Source organism: Pelophylax lessonae (assembly GCF_965119305.1).
Source record: "Pelophylax lessonae genome assembly, chromosome: 1".
Taxonomy (NCBI): domain Eukaryota; kingdom Metazoa; phylum Chordata; class Amphibia; order Anura; family Ranidae; genus Pelophylax; species Pelophylax lessonae.
The window spans coordinates 469,617,893-469,645,586 of record NC_138768.1 but is presented as its reverse complement, the minus strand read 5'-3'; the positions used below and the strand labels follow the sequence as shown (position 1 = coordinate 469,645,586).

General features: G+C 41.9%; 1 protein-coding gene across 2 annotated transcripts in view; it reads right to left on the bottom strand.

The window, feature by feature from the left end:
* MISP (mitotic spindle positioning) overlaps window positions 1–13,970 on the bottom strand; it is a 76,535-nt gene extending 62,565 nt beyond the window's left edge. For both annotated transcript variants that reach the window (XM_082243188.1, XM_082243189.1), the window contains exon 1: window positions 13,803–13,970. In XM_082243188.1, the coding sequence (XP_082099314.1) occupies window positions 13,803–13,862 (60 nt within the window). In that variant the 5' untranslated portion in view covers window positions 13,863–13,970. The remainder of the gene's footprint in view (window positions 1–13,802) is intronic.
* Between the last annotated feature and the right edge of the window lie 13,724 nt (window positions 13,971–27,694).

The window sequence follows — 27,694 nt, the reverse complement described above, 5'->3', positions numbered from 1 at the left end:
TCACCTGAAAAAGAAATGGATAATCGCATATTTTTTTTTTTTTACTTACCTCGTAGCGAAGAAAATATACTTACCTTACTTCCTTCTTCCTCCTTCCTCGGCCGCGGCCCGTCGTCACTTCCTGGCTCTGCAATGATTCCTGGGAGCTGGACGTCATAGCTCCCAGGAATCATTGCGCCTGCACCGGCCCCGACGTCAGTTCCGGGTCGCGCGCGTCATCCCCTTCTAAACAGCTTCTGGGCATGCCCAGAAGCTGTGGAGGGATGACGCGCGTGACCCGGAACTGACGTCGGGGCCGGCGCAGAGCATCGTGGGACCAAAGAAGGCGGAAGAAGACGCCGAAGAGGACGCGCTGGCTTCAAGCTGCCCACATCTGAGATGGCAGCGCTGGACAAGACGTTTGCAAGGTAAGTATTTGTCCTAACAGGTAAGTGCAACCCGGGACAGATCAGAGGCTAGCCATTGTGGAATGCACTAGCCCTGACTGTCCCGGGGGTATTAAAAAAAAAAAAAAAAAATCCAGGGTGGAACTCCGCTTTAATTGTGTGCAAGCAAAAATGCTGTTTTTCTTAATTTTTTCTTGCATGCTATTAGGTATATTTTTGCAAAATAAAACTGAACCACATTAACAAAACCCTGGGGCTAATTCCCTTGCAAAGTGAACAGCCTATTTGCCTTTAGTAATCAACCACCCTTTTAACAACTTGCAAAATTATAGGTAAAACCACAGAAAAATCAAGTATCTTTCTTACATGATGAATTGCAGTGTTTTTACTTTCCATAAATATTTTTTTTTTAATCTGAGGTATTATAGTATTACCCCTTTTTTCAGTCAAGGAATTATTTTGACTTTCAAATTATTGCCATTTTGTAATAGTGTAATATAATTACTCTTATCATAAATTCCTTACAAATGACCAAAGTTCCTGCTATATGTAAACTAGGTTTACTTTACACACCCTCAATTTAAATTGTTTTATTTTTACATAGTTAATTATTACTGTGCATCCAAATGGTAAGAATATGTAGCTCTCAGTCTAATAAATTCCTCACAAATGGTCAAAGTACCTACTACATTCTAAGTTTTAATTATTTTATTTTTACATGGTTAATTATTACCTTGCATCCAAATGATATGAAGATATATATATACATATATCTATATCTAACTGATATCTATCTTGTTGATAACAGTTTCAAACCTAGACCTATTGACCTTATCATAGTCCGGGATTTCAACAATCACTAAATCACTACAAACAACCAGTAAAAGCAATAGTTCAGGACATAATTAATTATAACAAATTGAGCTCTGTCACTCGCAACCATAATTTGCTCACGAAGAAGCATAAAGATCTTATAGGATCCTAAGCAACCCATGGATGATGCAATTTTATTTCCTTCCACCACAGGTGGAAGGAAAAAAAATGTTTGATTCCACTATCAACACAGTCAGTGCTGATGGGGGAATGCCTCCTGTAGAGCTATTGTGTTCTGCCGGCAGGCGAGGTGGGGCACGGGAGCCTTCCTTGACAGCAGAACCCAATGATTACTGCTAGCTGCTATAGCCACTGGCAAAAATAAAATGTAAAAATCTGACAGGCTGGTTGTACTGAAGTTGATAAATGGATTGACTTGTTTACAATTGGCCTGCCCATTCATGGATCGAATTTTGGCTGGTCCCTGCTGAACCAGCCAAATTTCGATCCATGTATGGCTGACTCGACATAAACAAAGTGATACATATTATTTCTAGGAGACATGGCAGACCTCTGGGATATTTGCCATGCACCTTTTATTGGATGGAAAATAGGTGTTTAGAAAATTCCTGTGCAGGCATTCCCATTGATGTCGATGAGATGCAGTGGCTGACCGCATCCTTGTGTGGGCAAACATGGCTCTTGCACAGGTCTAAGCTGTAGTACGCCCATGTGAATGAGGCCTTCAATTCATTTATTTGAGAAAAAAATGTCATTCTTTTCCATCAAATTTTCATGTCACTGCAATTGAGTTTGACACCACTAACATTTAGAAAAATCAAAAGAAACATTTTGAACAAAAATCTACTTGTGGCCAACGTTTTTTAGTAACTCTAGTTTAATCTAATTCAACAGTATTGAAATGCAAGAAAACTGGGATTATGCCTACTTTATATTTGTTACATGTCACAATTCACATAGCAGAACATGAAAAATATTTTAAAAAATTGCAACTTACTATTTTCGGTACTCTTTTCTTCCAATTTCAGCACTGTAAAATGCTTTGTTTATGGGGGGGGGGGGGGGCTGGGAAGCTACGTTTGCAAAAATATAAATTTAAGTTTTAGGTATACTTTTTTACATTGGTCCAGCCAGCTTGGTTCAATGTAAGTATGCATGTGACAGGCCTGTGGGATGGACTGGAAACCACTAGCAGGCACCGCTACTCCAGCAATTTCCACTAGCTTTTGGGTCCTGTGGACATGAGGTCGCTTGCTTGCCACGGAAGCCATTCTCAGGAAACAAGCCTTTTCTGATTGGATGAGGTGGTGATGTGATGATCTACACCTAGTCCAATAAAAGAACTCCTTGTATAAACTGTAAAAAATGCAAGGCATTCTGTAACATGCGCAATGCAGCAAGGCAGCTGCTTGGCAAGGAACCTGAAAGACATGTATATAGGTGCATCTCATAAAATTAGAATATCATCAAAAAGTGAATTTATTTCAGTAATTCAATTCAAAAAGTAAAGCTCAAATATTTTATATAGATGCTTTACACAGAGTGATATATTTCAAGCATTTATTTATTTTAATTTTGATGATTATGGCTTACAGCTAGTGAAAACCTTCAATTCAGTATCTCAGAAAATGAGCATATTACAGAAGACCAGTAAAAAAAGGGTATTTAATACAGAAATGTTGGCTTACTGAAAAGTATGTCCATGTACAGTATAGTATGGACTCAATGCATGGTCGGGGCTCTTTTTTCATGAATTATTACATCAATGCAGTGCGGAATGGAGGCGATCAGCCTGTGGCACTGCTGAGGTGTTATGAAAGCCCAGGTTGCTTTGATAGTGCCTTTCAGCTCATCTGCATTGTTGGGTCTGGGGTCTCTCATCTTCCTCTTGACAATAACTCACAGATTCTCTATGGGGTTTAGGTCAGGTGAGTTTGCTGGCCAATCAAGCACAGTGATACCATGATCATTAAACCAGCCACTGGTACTCTTTGCAGTGTGGACAGGTACCAGGTCCTGCTGGAAAATGAAATCAACATCTCCACAAAGCTGGTCAGCAGAGGGAAGCATGAAGGGCTCTAGAATTTCCTGGTAGAGGGCTGCACTGACTTTGGAATTGATGAAACACAGTGGACCAACATCAGCAGATGACATGGCTCTGAAAATCACGGACTGTGGAAAATTTTGCATTTCATTTGGAAAGCAAGGTCCCAGAGTCTGGAGTAAGAGTGGAGAGGCACAGAATCCAAGTTGCAGGAGGTTTAGTGTGAAGTCACCACAGTCCGGGATGATTTGGGGAGCCATGTCATCTGCTGCTGTTGGCCCACTGTGTTTTAGCAAGTCCAAAGTCAGCACAGCTCTCTACCAGGAAATTCTAGAGCCCTTCATTCTCCCCTCTGCTGACCAGCTTTATGGAGATGCTGATTTCATTTTCCAGTAGGAATTGGTACCTGCCCACACTGCCAAAATTACCAATACCTTCTTTAATGATCATGGTATCACTGGGCTTCATTGGCCAGCAAACTTGCCTGACCTAAACCCCATAAAAATCTGTGGGGTATTGTCAAGAGGAAGATAAGAGACACCAGACCCAATAATGCAGACGAGCTGAAGGCCGCTACCAAAGAAACCCTGGCTTCCATAACACCTCAGCAGTGCCACAGGCTGATCGCCTCCATTCCACACCGCATTGATGCAATAATTCAAGCAAAAGGAGTCCTGACCAAGTATTGAGTCCATACTATACTGTACATGGACATACTTTTCAGTAAGCCAACATTTCTGTATTAAAAATCCTTTTTTTTTTATTGGTCTTATGTAATATTCAAATTTTTTGAGATACTGAATTTTGGATTTTCACTAGCTGTAAATCATAATCATCAAAATTAACAGAAAGAAATGCTTGAAATCTATTACTCTGTGTGTAACGTGTGTAACGCATAAAAAAATATATGTTTCACTTTTTGAATTGCGTTTCTGAGATAAATTAACTTTTTGATGATATTCTAATTTTATGAGATGCACCTGTATGTACATTGGTCCAAGCTAGACCAACACAACTATTAAAAAAATGCATACCAAAACTTTAGTTCTAAAGTGGTTCTAAAGCCAACTTTTTTACTTTAATGCATTCTATTCTATTAGAGCAGTGAGAACTATAGGCTCCTGCTGCTGTTGGTCAAACCCCTGGCTTAGTGACGCTGGCTTTGGATGCACATAGCCTGGATTGGAAGTAAACCTGCATGGGTGCCCCCTCAGCACGCATTTAGTATCACTTTAACCCCCTCTGTACCGTACTGGTAGATATCTCATCAAATGCAAACTAGATTTGAACACTATCTGTCCTAATAAAGGGTTAAACATTTAGATGCTGGGCTAATCTATTGAATATTAATGAAAATGGATTCAGCCAATCCCCAGCCTTTCTATTAGGCCAGATCACAGTGAATTTCTTGATACATTTTTTGCAGTCAGCCATGACACCTTCTCTTAAGAGACTTTCAAAAGGTAAGAAATATATAATATAGTTATTTTTGTTGTTTTGCAAAATTAAGCAAAAACCTTGAAAATGCATCTTGTGGAGACCACTTATGTTAATATGTAAAAGTGCATAAATGCTGAATATGTGCAAATGCCATGCAGCGAGGTTAAGCAGGGAGGCAGGGGGTGTGATGAGGAATGGTCCTGTACTGCTGCAAGCTGCTGATAACACCAGCAACTGATAATTCCAGGAATGTTACCACTGAGCATCTTACAAACACAAACACGCTGACTGCACACATGAAAAAAGCCAAATAAAAGTCTTAAAACACAATTACACGTGCATTATAAGTATATATAGCATGAACTTAGCAACTGAAAGTCTTGCATATAGTAAGCTCATTCTTGACTCGCCAAATTGTATAGAAGCCATAAAATGAACCACAATTAACAAAAAGTACCAACTGCGTGTATCTTCAAAGTTTTAGGTGTATCTAGGTTTATACAGTATTAATACATGCTATATATATATATATATATATATAGATAGATAGATAGATAGATAGATAGATAGATAGATAGATAGATAGATAGATAGATAGATAGATAGATAGATAGATAGATAGATAGATAGATAGATAGATAGATTTATTGTGTGTGTGTGTGTGTATGTATGTGTGTGTGTGTGTATGTATATATATATATATATATATATATATATATATATATATATATATATATATTATATATATAATATTTTTCTTTTTTTAAATAAATTGTACATAAAGGAAGTACATGCACACAAAATGCATAACAAATTATTTGGATACACAAAATGCATAACAAATTATTTGGATACTGTTCACACACCGTGGCATATTTAACGTGGCATATTTAACTTGGGCTGCAAAGTTTAAAGTTGTGTACAAGTTGTAAACATGTTGACATTTTACAGATTAAAATAAATCCCAATCACTTATAATAGAACTAAAGCCCCGGATTTTTTTTTCCATTTTGGATAGAGTAACGGAGAGTTATAACCCCTGTTAGTTAGTTTTTTTTTTTGCCATCTGTGTCCCATTGGGGAGATTTCCATTCATATCATATCCCATAGCCAAAAAAGTAAGTGAGGGGAAATCCCTGCAAAAAGAGAGAATCCCTGGTTGTTACCAGAACGGGTGTCCCCATTGGAAGATTTCCCCTCTATTTTTGTTCTAGTGACAACCCAAAATTTGAAATTTTCTTTCACTTTCACACTCATAATGGTAAACCGGACAAAGAGGGCTCTTTTACACTTGTGGTGCCCTCTGAACAGCAATCAGTTTTTAGATTGCTTTTCCAAGGTCATATGACAGGCCTCCTCACCCCCTAATTTGACTTTGACTCTGTGCATTGCTCATGATTACGTAGTGGTTGAAGCGCAACCCCATTGATGTCAATGGGCGAGTTTGCCAGGTGGTGCCACCTGTCAAACTTTGCAGCCCAAGTTAAATATGCCACGGTGTGTGAACAGTCCTGCCGGGCTGTAATGTTAAGCTTTGGGTGGGTGGCCGGGGGGCAGTAAAATCACAACTTAGCTGCCTAAGAATCTAAAAAAAAAAGTTTAGCCTTTAGGTATATTTTAAAGTTCTTTGTTTAATGTAGTGCCTTTCAAAACTCACATTGTCACTGCCTCTGCCCTCTGGAATCTACAATGACACAATTTAGCCTTCTTAAATTGTGTGTTCAAAGCCATTCCCCTGACCCTAAAACCACTTGCCTTCTACTACTTGAGTATAAAATATGTTTGTACCTTCCTTCAGCTTTCTCTCACCTTGCAGTCCTGGGTCACTTCAGATCCGGCGCTATGCTCATGCTCAAAACTCTGAACCTAAAAGATTTGCATGATTAGGTACTTTAGGGCTAGGCAAAGTCCAGGGATGATAATGCGGTCACACCCATGGCAGAGGAGGGACTCGGATATGGTGTAACACAGTGTAGACTGTGAACTTCTTACATGCTGTAATACAGCAGGGTCAGAGCTCTAATAATGTGGGTGTGCCAAGAATGGGGCATCGCTGAGTTTGATAGTGATTGTGGAGGAGTTTGTACAACATTTGGGTGTGTATAGAACTGTATTTGAAAAGACATGAGACTAATGTCATGTGGTTTATAAGGGTTTTTTCACACTATGTGCAGTGACCTGCATTTTTCCGCACTGAATAAACACAGCTCACCATTAGCGCACAAAGAAAAAAAATTATTATTATGTGCCCCATTTATATGCAACACTGGTGTGAAGGGCAGTGCAAAAAATACAGCATGTCTCTATTTTTCCACACTGCAGGGGATGCAATCACATGTCAGAGAGAAAGGTTAGCAAAAATAAGCAATGTGATACTTGCACTATCCTTTTGAACTATCCTGCACAGCAAAATGCTGTGTTTTACAGTGCAAGCTTGTGGGCAGGACTAAGAAGGTAGTATCCAAGTTAAGGAAATGGCCAGATATGGTTGACCATTACTGAATTTATAGGTTTGCAGGTATAAAGGAACACAAGGTAGGCAGCAATCTGCAATTACTAACAATAGAAATATGGCTGTAGCAACTGTAGTGCACTTGAAATAACAGTTCCAGGCATTTTTGTAGTAACAAACTCAGTAACACTTTTATAGTAACAGCTACAGCAGTACTGGTGGTAACAGGTACAGCAGTACTGGTGGTGACAGGTACAGCAGTACTGGTGGTAACAGGCACAGCAGTACTGGTGGTAACAGGTGCAGTAATGCTGATGGTAACAGGCACAGTAACCCTGATGTGCAGCGGTATATCTTCAGCACCACAAGGTATCAGACAGGTACAGCCAATATTACTGTGGTGCCATCTGCAGGAGGGGTGGCTGACTGGCAGGGTGGTGGCAATTGAGGGAGCTGATTTCATACCGCAGTGAATAGTAAGGTATCCAGCAGTGTCACTAATCTCCCCCTACTCACACTCAAGGTGCATTATTGAAGGCAACAGAAAATTGCATTAGACTTGTCAGTAAAAGCAAAAAAAGGAAGAGACCACTGTGGTACTCAGCAGAAGTGGCCCAAATCATTAAAAATAAAAAGCTAGCATTTTGTAATTATAAAAAAACCCAGAGCAATGAAGATAAGGAAATCTGCAAGATTAGGCAGAAAGAGGCCAAGCAAGTTATAAGAACTTCTAAAGCGCAGGCAGAAGAAAAACTAGCTCAGTCTATGAAAAAGGGGGATAAGACATTCTTCAGATATATAAATGAAAAAAGGAAATTAAAACAAGGAATAACTAAATTAAAAACAAAGGACGGAAGGTATGTAGAAGAGAATAAAGGGCTAGCCGACTGCCTTAATGAATACTTCTGTTCAGTTTTTACAGAAGAAAAAGGAGAAGGACCTCCACTTGAAAGGATGACTAATGAATCGTTTGATGCATGTGTCTTTACAGAGGAAGACGTTCTAAGATTGCTGTCTAAAGTGAAAACAAATAAGTCACAGGGTCCTGATGAGATACACCCAAAATTATTAAAAGAGCTTAGTGGTGAGCTGGCAAAACCATTAACAGATTTATTTAACCAATCATTAGTAACAGGAGTCGTCCCGGAAGATTGGAAATTGGCAAATGTCGTGCCCATTCACAAGAAAGGTAGTAGGGAGGAATCGAGCAACTATAGACCAGTGAGTCTGACATCAATAGTAGGCAAATTAATGGAAACCCTATTAAAGGATAGGATTGTGGAACATCTTAAATCCCATGGATTGCAAGATGAAAAACAACATGGGTTTACTTCAGGGAGATCATGTCAAACAAATCTTATAGATTTTTTTGACTGGGTGACTAAAATAATAGATGGTGGAGGTGCAGTAGACATTGCATATCTAGATTTTAGTAAGGCTTTTGACACTGTCCCACATAGAAGACTTATCAATAAACTGCAGTCATTGAGCATGGACTCCCATATTGTTGAGTGGATTAGGCAGTGGCTGAGTGACAGACAACAGAGGGTTGTAGTCAATGGAGAACATTCAGAACAAGGTCATGTTACCAGTGGGGTACCTCAGGGATCTGTACTGGGACCAATTTTGTTTAATATCTTCATAAGTGATATTGCAAAAGGCCTCGATGGTAAGGTTTGTCTTTTTGCTGATAACACAAAGATATGTAACAGGGTTGATGTTCCTGGAGGGAAACGCCAAATGGAAAAGGATTTAGGAAAACTAGAAGAATGGTCAGAACTCTGGCAACTGAAATTTAATGTGGATAAGTGCAAGATAATGCACCTGGGACGTAAAAACCCAAGGGCAGAATATAGAATATTTGACACAGTCCTGACCTCAGTATCTGAGGAAAGGGATTTAGGAGTAATTATTTCAGAAGACTTAAAGGTGGGAAGACAATGTAATAGAGCAGCACGAAATGCCAGCAGAATGCTTGGATGTATAGGGAGAGGTATAAGCAGTAGAAAGAGAGAAGTGCTTATGCCGCTGTACAGAACACTGGTGAGACCTCACTTGGAGTATTGTGCGCAGTACTGGAGGCCATATCTCCAGAAGGATATAGATACTCTAGAGAGAGTTCAGAGAAGAGCTACTAAACTAGTACATGGATTGCAGGAAAAAACTTACCAGGAAAGGTTAAAGGACCTTAACATGTATAGCTTGGAAGAAAGAAGAGACAGAGGGGATATGATAGAAACTTTTAAATACATAAAGGGAATCAACTCGGTAAAGGAGGAGAGCATATTTAACCACTTAAGCCCCGGAGGATTTTCCTGCTAAAAGACCAGGGGGTATTTTGCGATTCGGCACTGCGTGACTTTAACGGACAATTGCGCGGTCGTGCGACGCTGTACCTAAACGAATTTGACGTCCTTTTTTTCCCACAAACAGAGCTTTCTTTTGGTGGTATTTGATTGAAGAAAAACTACCACAAGAGGACACAGTTTTAAATTAGAGGGGCAAAGGTTTAAAAGTAATATGAGGAAGTATTACTTTACTGAGAGAGTAGTGGATGCATGGAATAACCTTCCTGCAGAAGTGGTAGCTGCAAATACAGTGAAGGAGTTTAAGCATGCATGGGATAGGCATAAGGCTATCCTTCATATAAGATAGGGCCAGGGACTATTCATAGGATTCAGATATATTGGGCAGACTAGATGGGCCAAATGGTTCTTATCTGCCGACACATTCTATGTTTCTATGTTTCTATGTTTCACACAGAAACCTTTCCCTAAGCTGGATCCTTTTCCTACACTGTCCACTCGCAAATGCACGCCATATCCAACAACAGAGTACTAATATCTATTAAAGCTGCCCCTACTAAAGATGACCGTGGAAGGCCATTCAGTGTTGCAGTGTCCAGTTGGACTGTTGCTCTTCTAGTGACTCCTATGGAGTCTGCAGAGGAGCAATGTTCCTTTCAGCCTCTGCTCTATCTGCAAAGCGGAACAGCAACACATACAGGATGGAGGACAAACTGCACCTGCCTACAAGCTAGTGTTAACATAGCACTAAATTTACTTTAAGCAAGTATGACCAACAAACTGCATGAATAACTAATACCATACTTGCTTCTGTATTTAAAATGTGCATGGCCACCTAGGTTGGATTTACGCTGTTCTGTTTTTATGCAGCACATACTGTAATGCCATTGTGTAGGCCTGGGTGAGCCCAGATAGTTTCTATTTCCAAAAACAATAAACACGCACCAGTGTGAAGGGCTCTAGTGCTGGGGTACCCAATCTGAGAGAGAGATTACACATACAGTCCTTGGAGTTGTATAAATAACTTGTATATTGTATTGAGATAAGCAGTTCACCAGAAACTACTTCCCGGACAACAGAGTGATAGTAATGAATACAACTTCCAGTATAACAGACAGTAATGGCGCAGTATTACGCAGTAGCATACCTCCCAACTTTTTCAGAGGGGAACGAGGGACACCTATTAGGAAAAGTTTGTAGGCACAGGACACACCCCCCTGCCACACCCCCTTAAAGGATAAATATACAAAACAATTATTAGTGAAACCCACAAGTGTTTTTTTTACAATCACTACTATTCCTTTATACTGGCTTTTGAAATTTACAATTGCAGCAATTTATAAATTGGATGAAAGGTTTAGCACTGGGAAACACTTTTTGAAAGATAAAAAGTGCCTTTTTTATACAACTATACAGTTTAGACCAAAATGAGGGACAAATAAGGAGGAACGAGGGACTTTGTTGCAAATCAGGGACAGTCCCTCCCAATCAGGGACAGTTGGGAGCAATGCGCAGTAGTAGTATCACCAGGCTGGCCTGATGTACCAAAGGACAGCTTCTGCTGGTAGGGGTGTCAAACTACAGTGTATTGTAACATCACTCTATGCTGCTGAAGAAATGCTGGAATGTCCACTGTGAACAAGAGATGTCCCTACACTGACCCTTAACCGATGGGAACCTCTCTCTGCTCTGCTTACTCTCCCTGACCAATGAGGTGTCTGTTCCTCACCTACCACATGCTCCAGATGCACCCGAAATTATATTTTATAGAGTCCCACTCCAAGATGGCCATCAGAGGTCTTCAGAAGTTGCACCATCCAATCAGAAAGGTGCAACCTCTGTGCCAACTACATAGTCTATAAAGGAACACTAAACCTCTTAAGACTCCGCTCCAGGTGTACAGTGGGACAACGCCACCTACTGGATGGAGGCTAAGTTACACATGCCTACACCTTTATGAGAACCTAGAAAAGAATGAGCTTTCTGCGTGAAATGCATTTTTCTGCAGCAAAATGCATGTGTTTAGCTGCATGAAAATGGACAAGTAAGACTAGGCCCCTTTGGCTTTTTTTAGTACCCAAGATTGAGTTGTGAAAGTGTATTGTGTTGCATGATCCGTTTATTAAAAACAGTATCTTCTGTTTTGTTAGAACACAACCTGCATTATTAGGCCTATTGCACACACACCCACGTGAAAATAATTAATATTTGTAGGCATGTATTTTTTTTTTTTGAACGCAGCAGCTTACGCACTTACATGTTTATACTCTAGTATATATGAATTTAGATGTGTAAATTGGAACACTGGCAGCTAGAAAATGAGGAAGAATATTACGTGTATTACGTGTGTAAACACATATGCACATTTTACATGCCTATATACGTGCATATGCAAGGTCTTACTCAGAATTTTTCTGCCAGCAAGATCCTGCATATAAACATCAGTAAATAATATTGTGTTCAAGAGGTCCTTTCATGAACACTGCTGCACTTGTTGCCTATACAGGGCTAAAAAGATCAAAGTATATTTAAACCAAAATCTTTTTTTTACATTTGCAAAGAATAGGGTATTGTTAAAACAAAAAAAAGCTATGTTTTCTTTGCTGTGTTCCATGGGGAGAGTTTATTTTACTTCCTGTCTTGGAGGCACAACAGGGGGTAAAGGTAAATCCTAATTTAGACACTTGTCGCTGGTACCATTGTGAGATTTCTCCTCTATTCCTGTTTTGGTGACACTGACAACACAACATTTTTGACTTCCTCAAATGTCAATTCTGAATTACAATGGTCACCAGAAAAAAAAAAATGTGTGGGGGGGGGGGTATTCTTCCTACTGGACCAGTGGCGGCTGGTGCTCAAAATTTTTGGGGGGGGGCGCAAACAGAAAAATTAGTGACCAGCATGCCCCCAATCAATGCAGAGTGCCACAGTGTGCCCCCCAATCAATGCAGAGTGCCACAGCATGCCCCCCAATCAATGCAGAGTGCCACAGCATGCCACCATCAATGCAGAGTGCCACAGCATGTCCCCCAATCAATGCAGAGTGCCACAGCATGCCCCCCAATCAATGCAGAGTGCCACAGCATGCCCCCCAATCAATGCAGAGTGCCACAGCATGCCCCCATCAATGCAAAGTGCCACAGCATGCCCCCAATCAATGCAGAGTGCCACAGCATGCCCCCAATCAATGCAGAGTGCCACAGCGTGCCCCCTAATCAATGCAGAGTGCCACAGCATGCCCCCATCAATTCAGAGACCAGCGTGCGTGCCCCCTTCAATGCAGTGTGGGCTTCCCCCCCGAGACCAATGCACTTACCTGGCGGCGGCTTCTCTTCAGTCCCGGCGGTGGCTTCTCTTCAGTCCCGGCGGTGGCTTCTCTTCAGTCCCGGCGGCGGCTTCTCTTCAGTCCCGGCGGCGGCTTCTCTTCAGTCCCGGCGGCAGCTTCTCCTCACTCTGTCCCCCGGCGCGTCTCCTGTAGTCCTCCCGCTCCCGCCTCCTCCTCGGCCAATGGCATGGGGTTTGCCTTGCAGCCAATCAGGAAGCGTGTATCGGACGCGCTTCCTGATTGGACAGGAGGAGAATCAGTGTGGCAATAGCGAATTTCCATTTGCTATTGTCACACAAAGGGTGGGCTCGGGACGCACTGCTCTGCGCCCGAGCCCACACTTTGCATCGCCCTATTAGAGCCTCTGGCTCTAATCAGGTGATGTAAAAAAAACCCATTAAGCTCCATGAGTCCGGCGCCCTGCATGCAGATTAGTAACTGGACACAGACCCTTTCCCTATTGTATCCTAAATAAAAAAATAGTTTTTGGCTACACTTTCCAAAGACAAACTCCCTACTAGCATTTGCCTGGCAATGCTGTATTGCCAGGTCTGCAAGTAACCGTTGATCGTAGCCACATTATTGCACTTGCAACAAAAATAATTTGAGTACTTTCTGATACTTTTTTTATTTGTGCTAACATTCAGATTTTCAGGGAAAGCTTTCGAGGTGTCCCCCTTCTAAGTTTTAAGTAGAGTACTTCTTGGACCTTAGAAGATGGGCGTAAACCCTGAAAGCTAGTCCTGAAAATCCGACTGTTAGTGCAAATAAAAAAAGTATCACGGACAGTGCTTAACCTGCAAGTGACATAGTGAACTTTGGATACTGTTGTGTTTGCAGCCTAAGGTGGGTAACGCTACATAAAAGTTATTGGTTGTGTAGTGACATGTCCCCTGAAACTTCTGTCCCTTAGCAGTCACATTAGCTGATATAATATGGTTACAATTACATATTTGCCATGCCTTAAATGCCCACGGTTATTCACCACACTCATCACAGCACTCTTTGCACTTACCTGCTCTCTCTTCTCCAAACTGTTGCACAGCACCTGCCATGGAGAGGGGTATTTGAACATCCTAGGCTTGCACACACCACCGGGCAGCTGCCAGGGGTACCTAGATACTTGGCAGTTGGGACGATCAGGAAACAACAGGAGAACTGGCAGGGAGCTGTCCTAGTCCTACAAAACAGATCTCAAAGTGAAACAAAGGCGGAGAAACAGCAGTGACCTTGCACATACTCATTGCAAATACATCTCACATAAGTGCCCTTGCAATAAAAAGAGAAACTTTATGCATACCAACTAACTATAAAATAATTGGTGACTAATTGTATTCCTTTTTTGGAAACAGCTTAATTCTTCCCATAATACCAACACAAATAATCTTACCATACATATCAATAATCATTATTATTTTAATAAAAACAGCAACTCTTAGAGCCGGTTCACACTGAGGCAACACGACTCCTTACTACTTCGGGGGCGACTTGTGCATTACCATGCACCACGATTTCGGAGCGACTTGCAGGGACTTCACATAATGGAAGTCTATGCAAGTCGCACCGAGGTCGCCCCAAAATAGTACAGGACCCTTTTTCTAAGTCAGATCGACTTGTGTCGCTCCTATTAGAACGGGTCCTGTAGCGGTCAATGGACCGCGAGGGAGCGCGACTTGCCAGGCTGACAAGTCGCTTGACAAGTCGCGCTAGTGTGAACCGGCTCTACCTCATGCAACAACATTAATTATTAAATCAATAAAGTTGTAGGAGAAACTGACGTTAAATAACAATTTTTTTTTTATACTGTAATAAACTTTATGTGATGTTTACATACATTGGTGAACTACTATGTGAAGCAACTTGCTATGAAAAGGATGTTATTGTTTCACTTTCAATTGATTTTTTTTTTTTTTTTACATTATTCAAAACACAGTTATTACAAATTACAAGTAATATTATAAAGAAGCAGGTTAAAATGACCATTGCACAATTACAAGTAAAGGATATTATAGCCACCAATAACACTGAGCCATTTAAACATATACTTTAAATAAGTAAGACATTAAGGTATTGCTGCAAAGTGAATTATAACTGTCTGAAGTGACTGATGGGACACAGGCCAGGATTCCAGGATGTTCTGCTAGGTCCAGTCCATAACATTAATCTGCTTCAGTGAAGAGGCCAAAGAAGTAAAAATACCTTTAGAGCTGAAATGGAGCATCAAGAGGATAGAAAAGGAGAAGAAAGAGGAGAGTGGGGGAAAAGAGTACATCAGAGGACATCAAAGAGACCTAGGCTAGGACCCTCAGTTCAAACCTTAAAGGGATGAATAACTTGATATGGACATCAAGGGGTGGGCATATTTTAAAATGATGCTATTGTTTCAAAGGTCCGATACAAATGATTATTGTTTTCATCTTAAAATGTTATTTTGAAAGGTTATTGCACCTGATCCTTATATTTTAACACTTGGTAGATTATTGGACATTTGTCTTATATTATTTGTATGCTGTGACGATGAGATCCTGGCATTTGAGATCCAATCTGCACACATGCTGCAGCCATTATGAAGGGTGCAGATTTGGATTTTTAAATTATTTTACAATATGGAGAATCAAGCAGGATGAGTTTGAATCTAACAGATCTTTACTGCAGGGGCCTAAACTGCACCTGGGAACACCTAAGAACCTGGATGGCATAGCATTTAGCTGGTTGCTCAACACGTTTGTAGGCAATTGCCTCGCTGGGAGTACATAGTTACATCATTAGTCAGTTTAAAAAAAGTCCATCTAGCTCTACCAATAAAAAAAGAAAGAAAAAAAAAAGAAAACCATATAATCCCATATACATAATCCTATACCCACAGTTGATCCAGAGGAAGGTGAAAAACCCCTGCAAAGCAGGATCCAATTTGCTACAGTAGGTGAAAAAATTCCTTCCTGATCCCCAAGAGGCAGTCAGATATTCCCTGGATCAACTTTACCTAAAAATGTTGGTTTCCAGTTATATTAATATATAGAATCCAAGCGTTTTTAAAGCAATCTACTGAGCTGACCAGAACAACCTCTGGAGGGAGTCTATTCCACATTTTCACATCTTACTGTAAAGAAACCTTTCTGTATTTGGAGACAAAATCTCTTTTCCTCTAGACGTAAAGAGTGCCCCCTTGTCCTCTGTGATGACTTTAAAGTGAATAGCTCAACGCCAAGTACATATTTCACCAGCTTCTACCTCATGTTGTAATTTTGCACTGTTTTTATTGTCTTTGTAAAATGTGTGGGAGTGTTTTGGCTCTCAGGCTGCCTGGAAGTTAGGAAAGAGTTAATGCTGCTGACTTGTGGCGGACTACCTAGCTGGGTCCTTGGATTGGGAATTGCATGGAGAACTGTTCCTACTCTTCGGGGCTCCACCATGGTGGGTACCCAGTAGGGTTACCAAAGGCGGATTCCTTGACTTTAATCAAAGGACTTTGCACTAGTTTAAAGGTATGATGTTGGGCACCCTGAAGATAGGATGAACTAGAGTTATGTATGAAAGAATCTGGAAAGACTGTTCTATACTGAGACATAACTGCAAAAGTCTTGTAAAGGCTCTGGAGTTCTAATTGTGCCTGCTCTGAAGTTCTTAGAAAGGGGTGCTTGAACTGTATATCAAAAGGACAAGGCTTGGAAAGGGGGTGAAGAGAAGTTAGTGAAGGGGCATTACAAAGGTCTAACTTGCAGTGAAAGGAAACAGAGTAATGTTGGGTGCTAAAGCAGACAGCCAGCAGGTAGTCATGGTGACTTGGCACGGGTGCTGTAAGGCCCTGGTATTGGGGCGGTTTGCAAGATTGATCCCTCCCTAGAGATTAGTGCCCTGCATACAGGGACCGACATCACAGCACAGGTTATCCTAAGTACCTACCATCGGCTATGATTAGGCGATCTTGAATCGTGAAACGCGTCAACTGTTTGTTGCTTATCTGTCTTGTTATGTCCGATTTATACCAGCAATAAAAAGATACATTTTATTCTTCATCCTCTGGAGTGCGGTCATATCATCTTGCTTACATTAGACTTGCCGAGACCGCGGACTGGATTTGTACCTGATTACTGAGGGGTGTATTGCTCTCACCTGGAGCGGCGTATACTTCCTTTCTTGTGTATCCTATGTACCTACCCTGGGAAGTCATGGAAGAGAAGTGAGTGAGAGGCCCTGGGAGTGATGAAACTCGGGAGTATGTGAAGAGATGATCTCTTGTGTCAGAGAAAAGTCTCATAATGTCACTGGCAGTGAAGTGACCAGTCAGGCTGTCCATGGTACCCACTCGGAAGTGCTGCATTCATTGGAAGAAGTTAGAGAGCAGGTGAAGTAAAAGTGTAACCATCGAAAGGTGAATGTGCACAAAGGGTTAACTGTGCAAGAGAAACCCACACACTTCTAAGGTAGAGTGCTGCCTTAATGCTGGTTTCACATGACCACTGCCTCAACCAGTAAGTGCAGGCATTAGCGAGAGCAGTACTGTGTCTGTACCGGGATCTGGAGAGTTAACTAAACATGTGCAAGAGAGTGTGCTCGCTTCTAAGTCAGAGCGTTACCCTAATGATGATTTCACGTGTGGGCAGCCTCCACCTGTATATAGAGGCATTAGCAAGTGCTACTAGTTAGTTCCTGATTGGGCTTGTTAAGCCCCGTCCACATGTTTTCACAGACGTACTCTTCTTTTTTTTTTTTTTTTTTATATCTGCATTAGGAACCACAGAGTGCAGGAGGGCTAGTCCAGTTCAGAGTATCTTGTCCAGGAGGCTGTCGTGGTTAATAGTCATCATGTTAGTTTGTTTATAAGCCATCTGACCTGAGAGGCACTAGGAAAGTCTTCTTTAGTACTCACACAGTGGTGTTTGACCAGGGATGGGCAGCCATGCTTAAAACCACTGCATTATATTCTTACTAGCCTTGTTGACACAGTGACTAAAATAGAACATTTTGCATAGGTCATAAATCCAAACTACACATTGGATGCCATGACAGTAGCTGCCTATATTCTCAATTACTTGAAAGGGATCAATCTGTGGATATAACACTGGCTGCACAACAGAATTTGGACACTGGTGTAAATGAGGCTTAAGGCATCAGAGAAGAAGGAAAACTATTCAAGATGCAACACCTCAAGGCTAAACCTCACATTGCTCTGCAACTGCAGCACATCTTTTTATAGCTTTCAAGGCTGCATGCTTGGCCTAGAAGAAAACAATAGTTTGTAATGTTTCCTCCCCAGTCATTTTAAAAACACAGGAGCCTTTTATAATATGTCTGGATATTACTGCCATTTAAATGCACATTGCTATCACCAATAAAGAGATTTTCAAAAACATTACAAGGTGGTGCTAAAATGTGGGAAGGCAGAGGGCAATGAAAATATTGCATGTAGTTGTTTGTGCTCTTTTGTCTACTCAAAATTTTAGAAGCCAGTATAGCAAGATGTTAGGACCACATTGTCATTTTTTGGGATTTTTCTGTTGCAATATTCCAGGGTGTCACTATGTCCGAAATTCATCTGTGATAAGGTTAGCTCAGCATTGGACTAATGTGTCCTCTGCTGTGGGCTTGGGGTGCCATCTTGGACATTTTGTATTCAAAGGACACTGAGCTTGTGTGAGATTTCTGCAGCCATTTTGGCATGGACATGGTATATAAATACTATGCATTGCATAACCACAAGGGAGACATGTATTGGAAAGCAGAAGGTACAGACACCATCATATGAAGCAGAGTTCGGTTCCACGTGGCCACCCCTTCTAGTCTGCTTCCCAATGAAGTAGAGACATTTTCATGGGAAGAGTGAGATCAGAAGGCATGCAGTTAGGTACAGAAGTATCTTACGTGAGGGCTTCTCCTTCTAGGGGAAGTGGGAGAACCTCAAAGGACAGCAGAGAGAGAATTAAAAGCACTGTGATGACCCATGCTGTTAAAAAAAACTTGCCCTTAGTATGGGAAAGATTTCTTGGGATGGAAAGGACAGATTCTACACCTTTTAATGAGAGAACTAGCAATTCTGATGAAACACATTGTTTGCAAAGAAGTTATGTTAAAGTAAAGGTATTGAAAGGCAATCTGAACCTGTCTAGACATTCCAAGTTTGTAATGGGTGAAGAAAAGGGGCTTGTCACCACAATGGGCTCTGGTTGGAAATGGGGTAGTTGGCCTACCAGTGGGTCACCTTGTTGTGGTGTTGGATGCATGGGTTCCCAGTCTCCTGAATTGTTTTGTAAACCTTGTGCCCTGTTGTCACAAGGGCCTTGGTGTTGCAGTAGGTGCTTGCTCCCGAGCTAGACCCACAGAGCTCAGCTGGGCCCTGCCCTCACTCCTTCCGCACTGGCTGTTATTGACAGCAGCCAATGGCTCCCATTGCTGTGTCTGAGCCAGGAGCAAGTAATGCACAAAGTGCAAAGGTCAGGAGTAAGTAATGCACAAAGTGCAAAGGTCAGGAGTAAGTAATGCATAAAGTGCAAAGGTCAGGAGTAAGTAAAACACAGAGTACAGAGGTAAAAAATAAGTAAAGCAAAGAGTGCCACTTTGGTGTTCAGCGAGGTAAAGATGGGCATTGATGCTTAGTGTGGGCCGTATACGTAGTCCTTTGCCCACTCTGTATAATATAATCTAGGCACTTAAACAGCAGTCTTGGAAGGCCCCCAGAGAAGTACTGACCTGCTCCCCATTCCAGCCGCTCTCCTCTCATACGGCCATGATTCCCTATCCCAGGCTCTCATACTATACCCTACACCTACAGGTTTTACCTTCTGATCAGAGCTGACCTACAAGGGAGCAGGATGTCTGCACATTTACTCCAGTGTACTAACTTACCTACACACAAATATTTCTGCCCAGGTCTGCAGGAGCAAGTCTGCATCAACCCCTTCTCCTGTACTGCTGTACAAGTAGGAGCTTATGCATGTACACCCCACTCGTTCCTGCCGCCACAGGCAGACAATGAGAATGCTCCTCCCCCCTCCAGGCACAGGCAGCCAACAAGAATGTTGTTTACAATGCAGCCCCAGAGTTGGGAATCATTACTGAAACAGGGACACCATTATTGGAACGGGGGATGAAATCAAGGACACTTTTTCAGAGGACAACTTCCCAAAATTGTAAACTGTCATCAGAATCTAGTGACATCTGGTCACCCTACCTTTGAGTGAAACTAAAGACAAAACCTTTTTTTTTTTTGGTTCATTTTGGATGGAGTAAGAAGGAGTTATGAAATTCAAATAGTAACTCTCCTGTTAGACAAGCGTTAAAGAGTGTAAAAAACTCAGTGAAGGAATTTCAGTTGGAGAAACCAGTCCCTGGAGGAGATCATTGGCCTTCAGAAATTGGAGTATGCAGTCCTCCCAGTCATCTTCCGTCAAAGTGGGAACCTGCCATTTGTGATATTAGGGATAGTCAAGGGCAACAATTGGAAATATAGCTATGACAATGGTTTGGGCGAGTCTGTGCAGGATAGCATTGCTTCAAGCGGGTCAGGTAATAGAGCGAGGGAAATGTGTGTTAGCCACATGTCGAAACTGCAGAAATCAAAAAAACTTGATTGAGTAAGTGGTAAGTATATCGATGATCATTAAAGGACACTAAGAAGCCCCACGGCATAATATGTTTGAGCAGAGTGATTCTGTGTCTGGCCCACACTGCAAAGTGTAGAAATGTCATCAGCACACCAAAGATTCCTTGACTGACAAAGAGGCCCTGTGTGGCCCCGAAACCTTGCCGTATGTGTACTGACTGACCATGTGAATAAAGCTTTGGATGCTTTCTACGCTTTGATTGCCTATGTTTTTCAGCCAGTGGTCATTACAGCACCTAGCATTACTACAGCCATTTTCAGGAACGTGTGCATGGGGAATATTAATATTAATATTTGGCCAATAGTGCAGGATCTGGGATAGTAGAGAAGTGGGAGAGGTTTGGATTGCCCCAAAGGGGAGTATATGGATAGTATGTGACAGCCGTCGTGTAATGGGCCCTTGCTTGCCTCCAAACTGTAAGAGTCATAGTTATCTCTAGGCTGTGAAAACCACCAGCAAACCATCGTTAGGACAGCCACCTAGTAATATACCAAACAATTTGGAAGAACCAGGCCTCCATGGTCGAGTGGCAGGTGGAAAATTGATTTGGTAAGTCTAGGAGGTTTCCCATGCCACACAGAGGACACAATCTTCTTGTCTACCTTAGAAAAAAGGATTTGGGTATAGGAGTAGGAGTCTGCCTTAAAAAGTAGAGGAATTTGGGTAAAAATAACATTTTGATAAGGTTTACACGACCAATAGGGCTAAGGGGAAGATATGCCCACATTGAACATTTTCTAACAAAGGTGTGGACTAGACAAGTTAGGTTGTCCGGCACATAACTTAGCAGATCCCGTTGAACCTCCAATCCAAGATAGTGAAATTTAGACACAATCTTAAGAGGGGCAAATTAAATGGTTGGGAGAGGTTCAGGGGCTAGGGGGAATACCAGACTCTTGTCCCAGTTAACTCTAAAGCCTGAATACAAACAGAAGGGATCAATAATTGCTAGGCCAGTCCGAAAGGAAGGATCAGAATCCCCAAGGTATAATACATTTTTTGGCGTACAGCAATATCCCCCCTTCCCAGTCATTTACCGGCAAACTCCACAGCAAAGTCGCTGACCAAATGAGACAAGCAAGAGGTTGAAGCACAAGGGCAAAAAACCCAGGGGAAAGCGGGTACCCCTGCCTAGTGCCCCAATGAAGCAAAAATGGAGGGGACAATGTGCAGACACTGCACAGACATTGTGTATATGACAAAGTTAGGGCCGAAGCCAAACTTCTGAAGGAGTTCTCAGAGATATTCATACTCTACCTTTTCAGCATCTAAGGATACCACTACATTGGTCTCTATCCGACAAGACACAGAAATATTGGTAAAAAGTCTCCTAATGTTGATTTCAGTACCCTTACAAAACATGAAAGCCATTTAGTCAGCATGCACAAGAGTGGTAATAGCCCTTCCCAGTCGCCCAGCCAGGATTTCTTCTAAAACTTTCACGTCAGATTTAGGGAGAGAAATGGGGTGGTAGGAGGTACAAAGCATGGGATCTTTCCCAGGTTTAGGGATGACAGCAATTACAGCCTCAGACATAGAGACATAGAGACATAGAGGCAGGGAGGGACCCAGCTCTTAGAATCAAAGTGCGGTGTAAGTGTGGGGTCAAAGAGTCATTGTAAATTGTAAAGAATTCTCCAGCAAGGCCGTCAGGCTCAGGGGTCTTTCCAGACTGCAGTTCTGATATGGCTGATTGAACCTTGCCCACGGATAACTGTTTCTCCAGATCAGCCCTTTGGATATATGAGTGCACGGGAGCCTCAAAGGTATACAATAGTGATGGGCCGAACACCCCCCCCCCCCCGTTCGGTTCGCACCAGAACACCTCGAACAGGGGAAAAGTTCTAGCGAACATGTGAACTCTATTAAAGTCTGTAGGACATGAACATGAAAAATCAAAAGTCCTCATTTTAAAGGCTTATATGCAAGTCACTGCCATAAAAAGTGTATGGGTACTGCCCTGGGGGACATGTATCAATGCAAACATTTTTTTTTTTTCTTAAACAATCGTTTTACAGGAGCAGTGACTATATACTTTAATACTTAAAGTGAAACAATAAAAATGAAAAATTCCTTTAAATATTGTGCCTGGGGGGTTCCCCTTAAAGCGGAGTTCCTGCTTATTTTGCAACTTTAGTGATTCCTGGAGTGCTCGCTATGCTGATCAACAATTGTGCATTTTCAATTTTTTTCGGGGGTCCCTTACCTTATTTTCAGAGCATTTTTAAATGTATTTCCTCCTTCTCCCCCCTCTGTGGCCACGGCCACCGACATCACTTTCGCCTTTGCATTGCATCCTGGGAGCTGTTTGTCATCACTCCCAGGAGGCTGGAATCAGGAAGAACTCCCAGAACACTCCCTGGAATCAGGAAGAAGGACACAGCAGATTACACTGTGGCATCAGATGCCCACATCCAAGATGGCAGCGCCCAGACAGCGTTTTTAAAATTAAGATTTTGACTGAAATCCAATACCGTACACCTTGTAAGTATGAGAATAGCGGTTCTGTAAAGGCAATGGATTAGTATTATAGGGATTTTATAGTTAAAAAAGGTATTTGAGGCCAGAACTCCGCTTTAATGTGCCTGTAAAGTGGCGCATTTGTAGAATGTATGGATCTTGCTGCAGCAATACTGACATTTCTAAAGGAAAAAAATTAATTTAAACTTGGTCGTGGCTGTAATGTATTGTCGATACCTAGCAATACAGATAAAAAAACATGTAAAAATGGCGTAGCCCCCCCCCCCCAGTCTATACTTTATGCCAAAAAAAAAAAAAACAGCGTGGGGTCCCCTCCAAAATCCATACCAGGATAGGAGGTGGACGAGCGAGCGACCCCCCTCCCTCCTGCACCAAGCCCCTTGCCCTCAACTTTGGGAGGGTTCTTTGGGGTGACCCCCAAAGCACCTTGTCCCCATGTTGATGGTGACAAGGGCCTCTTTCCGACAACCCTGGGCTGTGGTTGTGGGGGTCTGTGGGTGGGGGACTTATTAGAATCTGGAAGCCCCCTTTAACAAGGGGGCCCCCAGATCCTGGCCCCCCTATGTGAATGGGCATTGGGCACATCGTACCCCTACCCATTCACCAAAAAAGTGAAAAAAAGTCCTTTATTAAAAAGAAAAAAAGCAATAGTGTCCCTCGATGTAAATCCATCGTCAATCACGATGCCAGCTGACCCGAAAAATAGAAAAAATTTCAAAGACACTTTGCCGCTTCTGACGCCACATGACGTCACGTGACATCAGAAGGGGCGGTGCCGCCGAGTGACGTAACCGGGTGGCCCCGCCCCCTGCCTGTAAAAGAGTTGTCAAAGCTGAAGCGCAGCATACGGCGGGTAGCCTCATAAGAGGCAAAGCGTTTTTGAAATATTTTCTATTTTTTTAGGTCGGCAGGCGTCGTGATTGACGATGGATTTACATCGAGGGACATTTTTGTTTTCTTTTTAATAAAGGTCTTAGAGTATGATAGTAATCAGCAAAGCACTGGTTTATACAGATCGCGTCATAAAGCACTGTACTATTCAGGTCTTGTATGCAAGCAATGGTAGTCAGCGGTGTCTGCTCCCTAGCTAGCCACGCTCCCAGTCTGCTCACTATGTTCAAAGATACTCTGTTTCTGAGTAAATACATAACATGCAGTTTGTATATAATAGTATGCAATATCACAGTCAAATGCAATGAATACATACATGGTATATATTCACTGCACTTGACTGTGATAATCCATACTATTATAAACAAACTGCATGGTATGTATTCACTGCATCCGATTGTGAAATTACATATCCCAAATATTTATGTCCTCTTCTTATAGAGCTTTAAAACGATGTATCCACAGTGACCATAATCTTGGGCATATTGAGGTTATTCGTATACAACAATATTCCATGGATCCATTTGAATACTCACCTTTACTAACAAGATCTCCTGCATATATGCTCACAATCATTATAAGATGATATGTATGGACAGGGGCAGGCTGGCAACTTTCGGCCCAGGGGGCAAATACAAACCAAAGTTCCATGGTGCAGTGACTCGGCCCCCCTCCCACTCTCCCTCTTCCCGTCCTCCTCCTGACCGCCATTACAGGCCAAAGCCTTGCTCCAGGTACTCTCTACTCACTGGCTGAATCTGGTTTCCCAACCTGGCCAGCAGGGGGCAGTTGGGGGGAGCTGGGACAGCTCAGTTGGGGCTCGCCAGGGGAGGAGGGTCTCCAGTGGAGCATGGAACCGGCCTCTGCTCAGACCCAGTTTACACCAACCATCCTGGGGGATGCCTGCGCTCTGTCCTTGTCTTCAACCCGCATTCTGTAGGTCAGTGGTGGGGACTTTTTACTTCTCTCCACCAGGAATCCTTTAGGCATGTCTGTGGCAGAAGCAGTGCAGCCTTTATACAGGACATCAGAGCGGCCCAGGAGGCAATTGCCCCCCTGCCCCCTTGTCCAGTCCTCCGCTGTGTATGGACCCCTTGTGTGCTGTTCTATCTGAGGCAAAATTTGTCAAGATCTACCTATTTTGAGTGGCATGGTCCAATATTAACATTATACTTTCATTTGTTTAGTATTTAGTGGCCCTTCTTTGTCTGCTCCTGCACTTGTCCCAGGGTAGCTTACCGGATACCTGTGTTTTTGGTGAATATCATACTCTTTCATAAAAATGTATGTATACCCTTTATCGTCTTTATAATTTCTATATTTTGAAATATGATTTTGTCTTATAGGATTGTCTTTTTCCCATTTCTGAACTCCTGAAGAACCAGTTTCCCCCCAAAAATGTCAAGAACTGGCTAATTGTATGTCCCATCTACATAAACTGTACATATGGGTACATTAATGTTTATGGATATACCATCTCAAAGTACAGTTTAGTTGCTAAAATGGGCTATGTTTTGTAAAACTGTATGAGTTTATATATTTTTTGTAAACTCTTTTTATACACTGCTCAAAAAAATTAAAGGAACAGCTTGAAAACACATCAGATCTCATTAGGTAAAAATATCATGCTGGACGAAAGGATGCCACATCATTTGATAGAAATTAAAATGATCAACCTACAGAGGGCTGAATTCAAAGACACCCCGAAAATCAAAGTAAAAAAATGATGCAGCAGGCTAGTCCATTTTGATGAAAATTCATTGCAGCAACTCAAAATGGTACTCAGTAGTTTGTATGGCCCCCACGTGCTTGTATGCATCCCTGACAATGTCAGGGCATGCTCCTAATGAGACGAAGGATAGTGTAGTGGGGTATTTCCTTCCAGATCTCGACCAGGGCATGACTGAGCTCCTGAACAGACTGAGGTGCAACCTGGCAGCCTCCGATGGACCGAAACATAATGTCCAAGGGGTGTTCTATTGGATTTAGGTCAGGTGAGCGTACGGACCATGCAATCATATTTATTCCTTCATTCTCCAGGAACTGGCTGCATACTTTCACCACATGAGGCTGGGCATTGTCGTGCACCAGAAGAAACCCAGGGCCCACTGCACCATTGTAGGGTCTGACAATGGGTCAGAGGATTTAATCTCGATACCTAATGGCAGTCAGGGTGCTATTGTCTAGCCTGTAGAGGTCTATGCATCCCTCCATGGATTTGCCTCCCCAGACCATCACTGACCCACCACAAAACCAGTCATGCTGAACAATGTTACAGGCAGCATAATGTTTTCCATAGCTTCTCCAGACCCTTTTCTGTCTGTCACATGTGCTCAGGGTGAACCTGCTCTCATGTGTAAAAAGCACAGGGCGTCAGTGGCATACCTGCCAATTCTGGTGTTTAATGGCAAATGCCAATCGAGCTCCATGGTGCTTTGGTGTTTGGTCAGAGACATTCACACTAGTGGCCTGCTGGAGGTAGTTTTGTAGGGCTCTGGCAGTGCTCATCCTCTTCTTGCTTGCACAAAGGAGCAGAGAAAAACGAAGTCCATCCGACGGAGTAACTGCCTGTCTCCTGGAATCTCCTCCATGCTCTTGAGACTGTGCTGGGAGACACAGCAAACCTTCTGGCAATGGCACATCCTAAAGGAATTGGACTGCCTGTGCAGCTCCTATAGGGTCCAGGTATCGCCTCATGCTACCAGTAGTGACACTGACCCCAGCCAAATGCAAAACTAGTGAAAAACAGTCAGAAAAGAGAAGTAGGGAAAAAAATTTCAGTGGCCTCCACCTGTAAAACCATTCCTGTTTTTGAGGTTGTCTCATTGTTGCTCATCCAGTGCATCTGTTGTTAATTTAATTGACACCAAAGCAGCTGAATCTGATTAACAACCCCCTCTGCTACTTAACTGACCAGATCAATATACCAGGAGTTTAATTGGCTTGATGCTAAACTCTGATTAAAAAGTGTTAATTTAATTTTTTTGAGCAGTGTATATTTGTAATATAGAACTCAGATTTTTACTTTGTTGTGAAGCTTTGATGGTACCACAAAAATCCTATTGCCCCTCCCCAGTATATGCATTCTTGTTTAGAATGTATTATTTCAGAATGAAGGGACCTTCTACCAGCTATGTTTGAAAAAATGAGAACTAAAAATGCTTTATAGTAAAAATTTCCATTTTGAAGCTTGACATATCTGCTTTCTATTTCCCCCGTTGCCACTTTATCTTTTATTTAGTACAAGTAATTTGGGAATTAAATTGTGTTTGTGTGCACTAAGAAACCTTTTTTTATTGTGTTTTTTCCAAATAAATATGGATTTGATAATTAGATATTATGGAACATCTATTTATTCAACATGGGCCTCTAAGTTCAGAAAATAAAGGATGCTCTGGGGGTTTTAAGTAAATTTATAGCCAAAAAGACAGGTTTAAATGTGTGTAAAACATGAAACAATTGCTCTAGAGCGGAAGTGATTAACTTAAACATTACATGTTTTTGGGGAAGTGTGTCAAATGCTTTTGCAAGGACTGAGTATACTATATCTACAGCCACACCTTTTTGTCTAGGTTTTTACTTACTTCCTCATAAAAGAAAATAGATTTGTTTGAAAACGTCTGTCTTTTGTAAATCCACGCTGGCTATCCCTTATTGTTTTCTAGCAAAAACTCATCTATATGGTGCTTTATCAAGCTCTCCCCGACTATAGAAGTCAAGTTTACAGATCTGTATTTATTAGATAAAAACCTTGAACCCTTTTTAAATATAGGCACCACTTCATCCTTGTGCCAATGCATTGGTACTGCCTATCAATAAAGAATGTCTAAAAATGAAAAACAATGGCTTCGAAATAACTGAGCTCAACACTTTAGCCTAGGTTCACACTGAGGCCAGTTTAAAATTGTGCGAGTTCAGCTGAACTCGCACAATT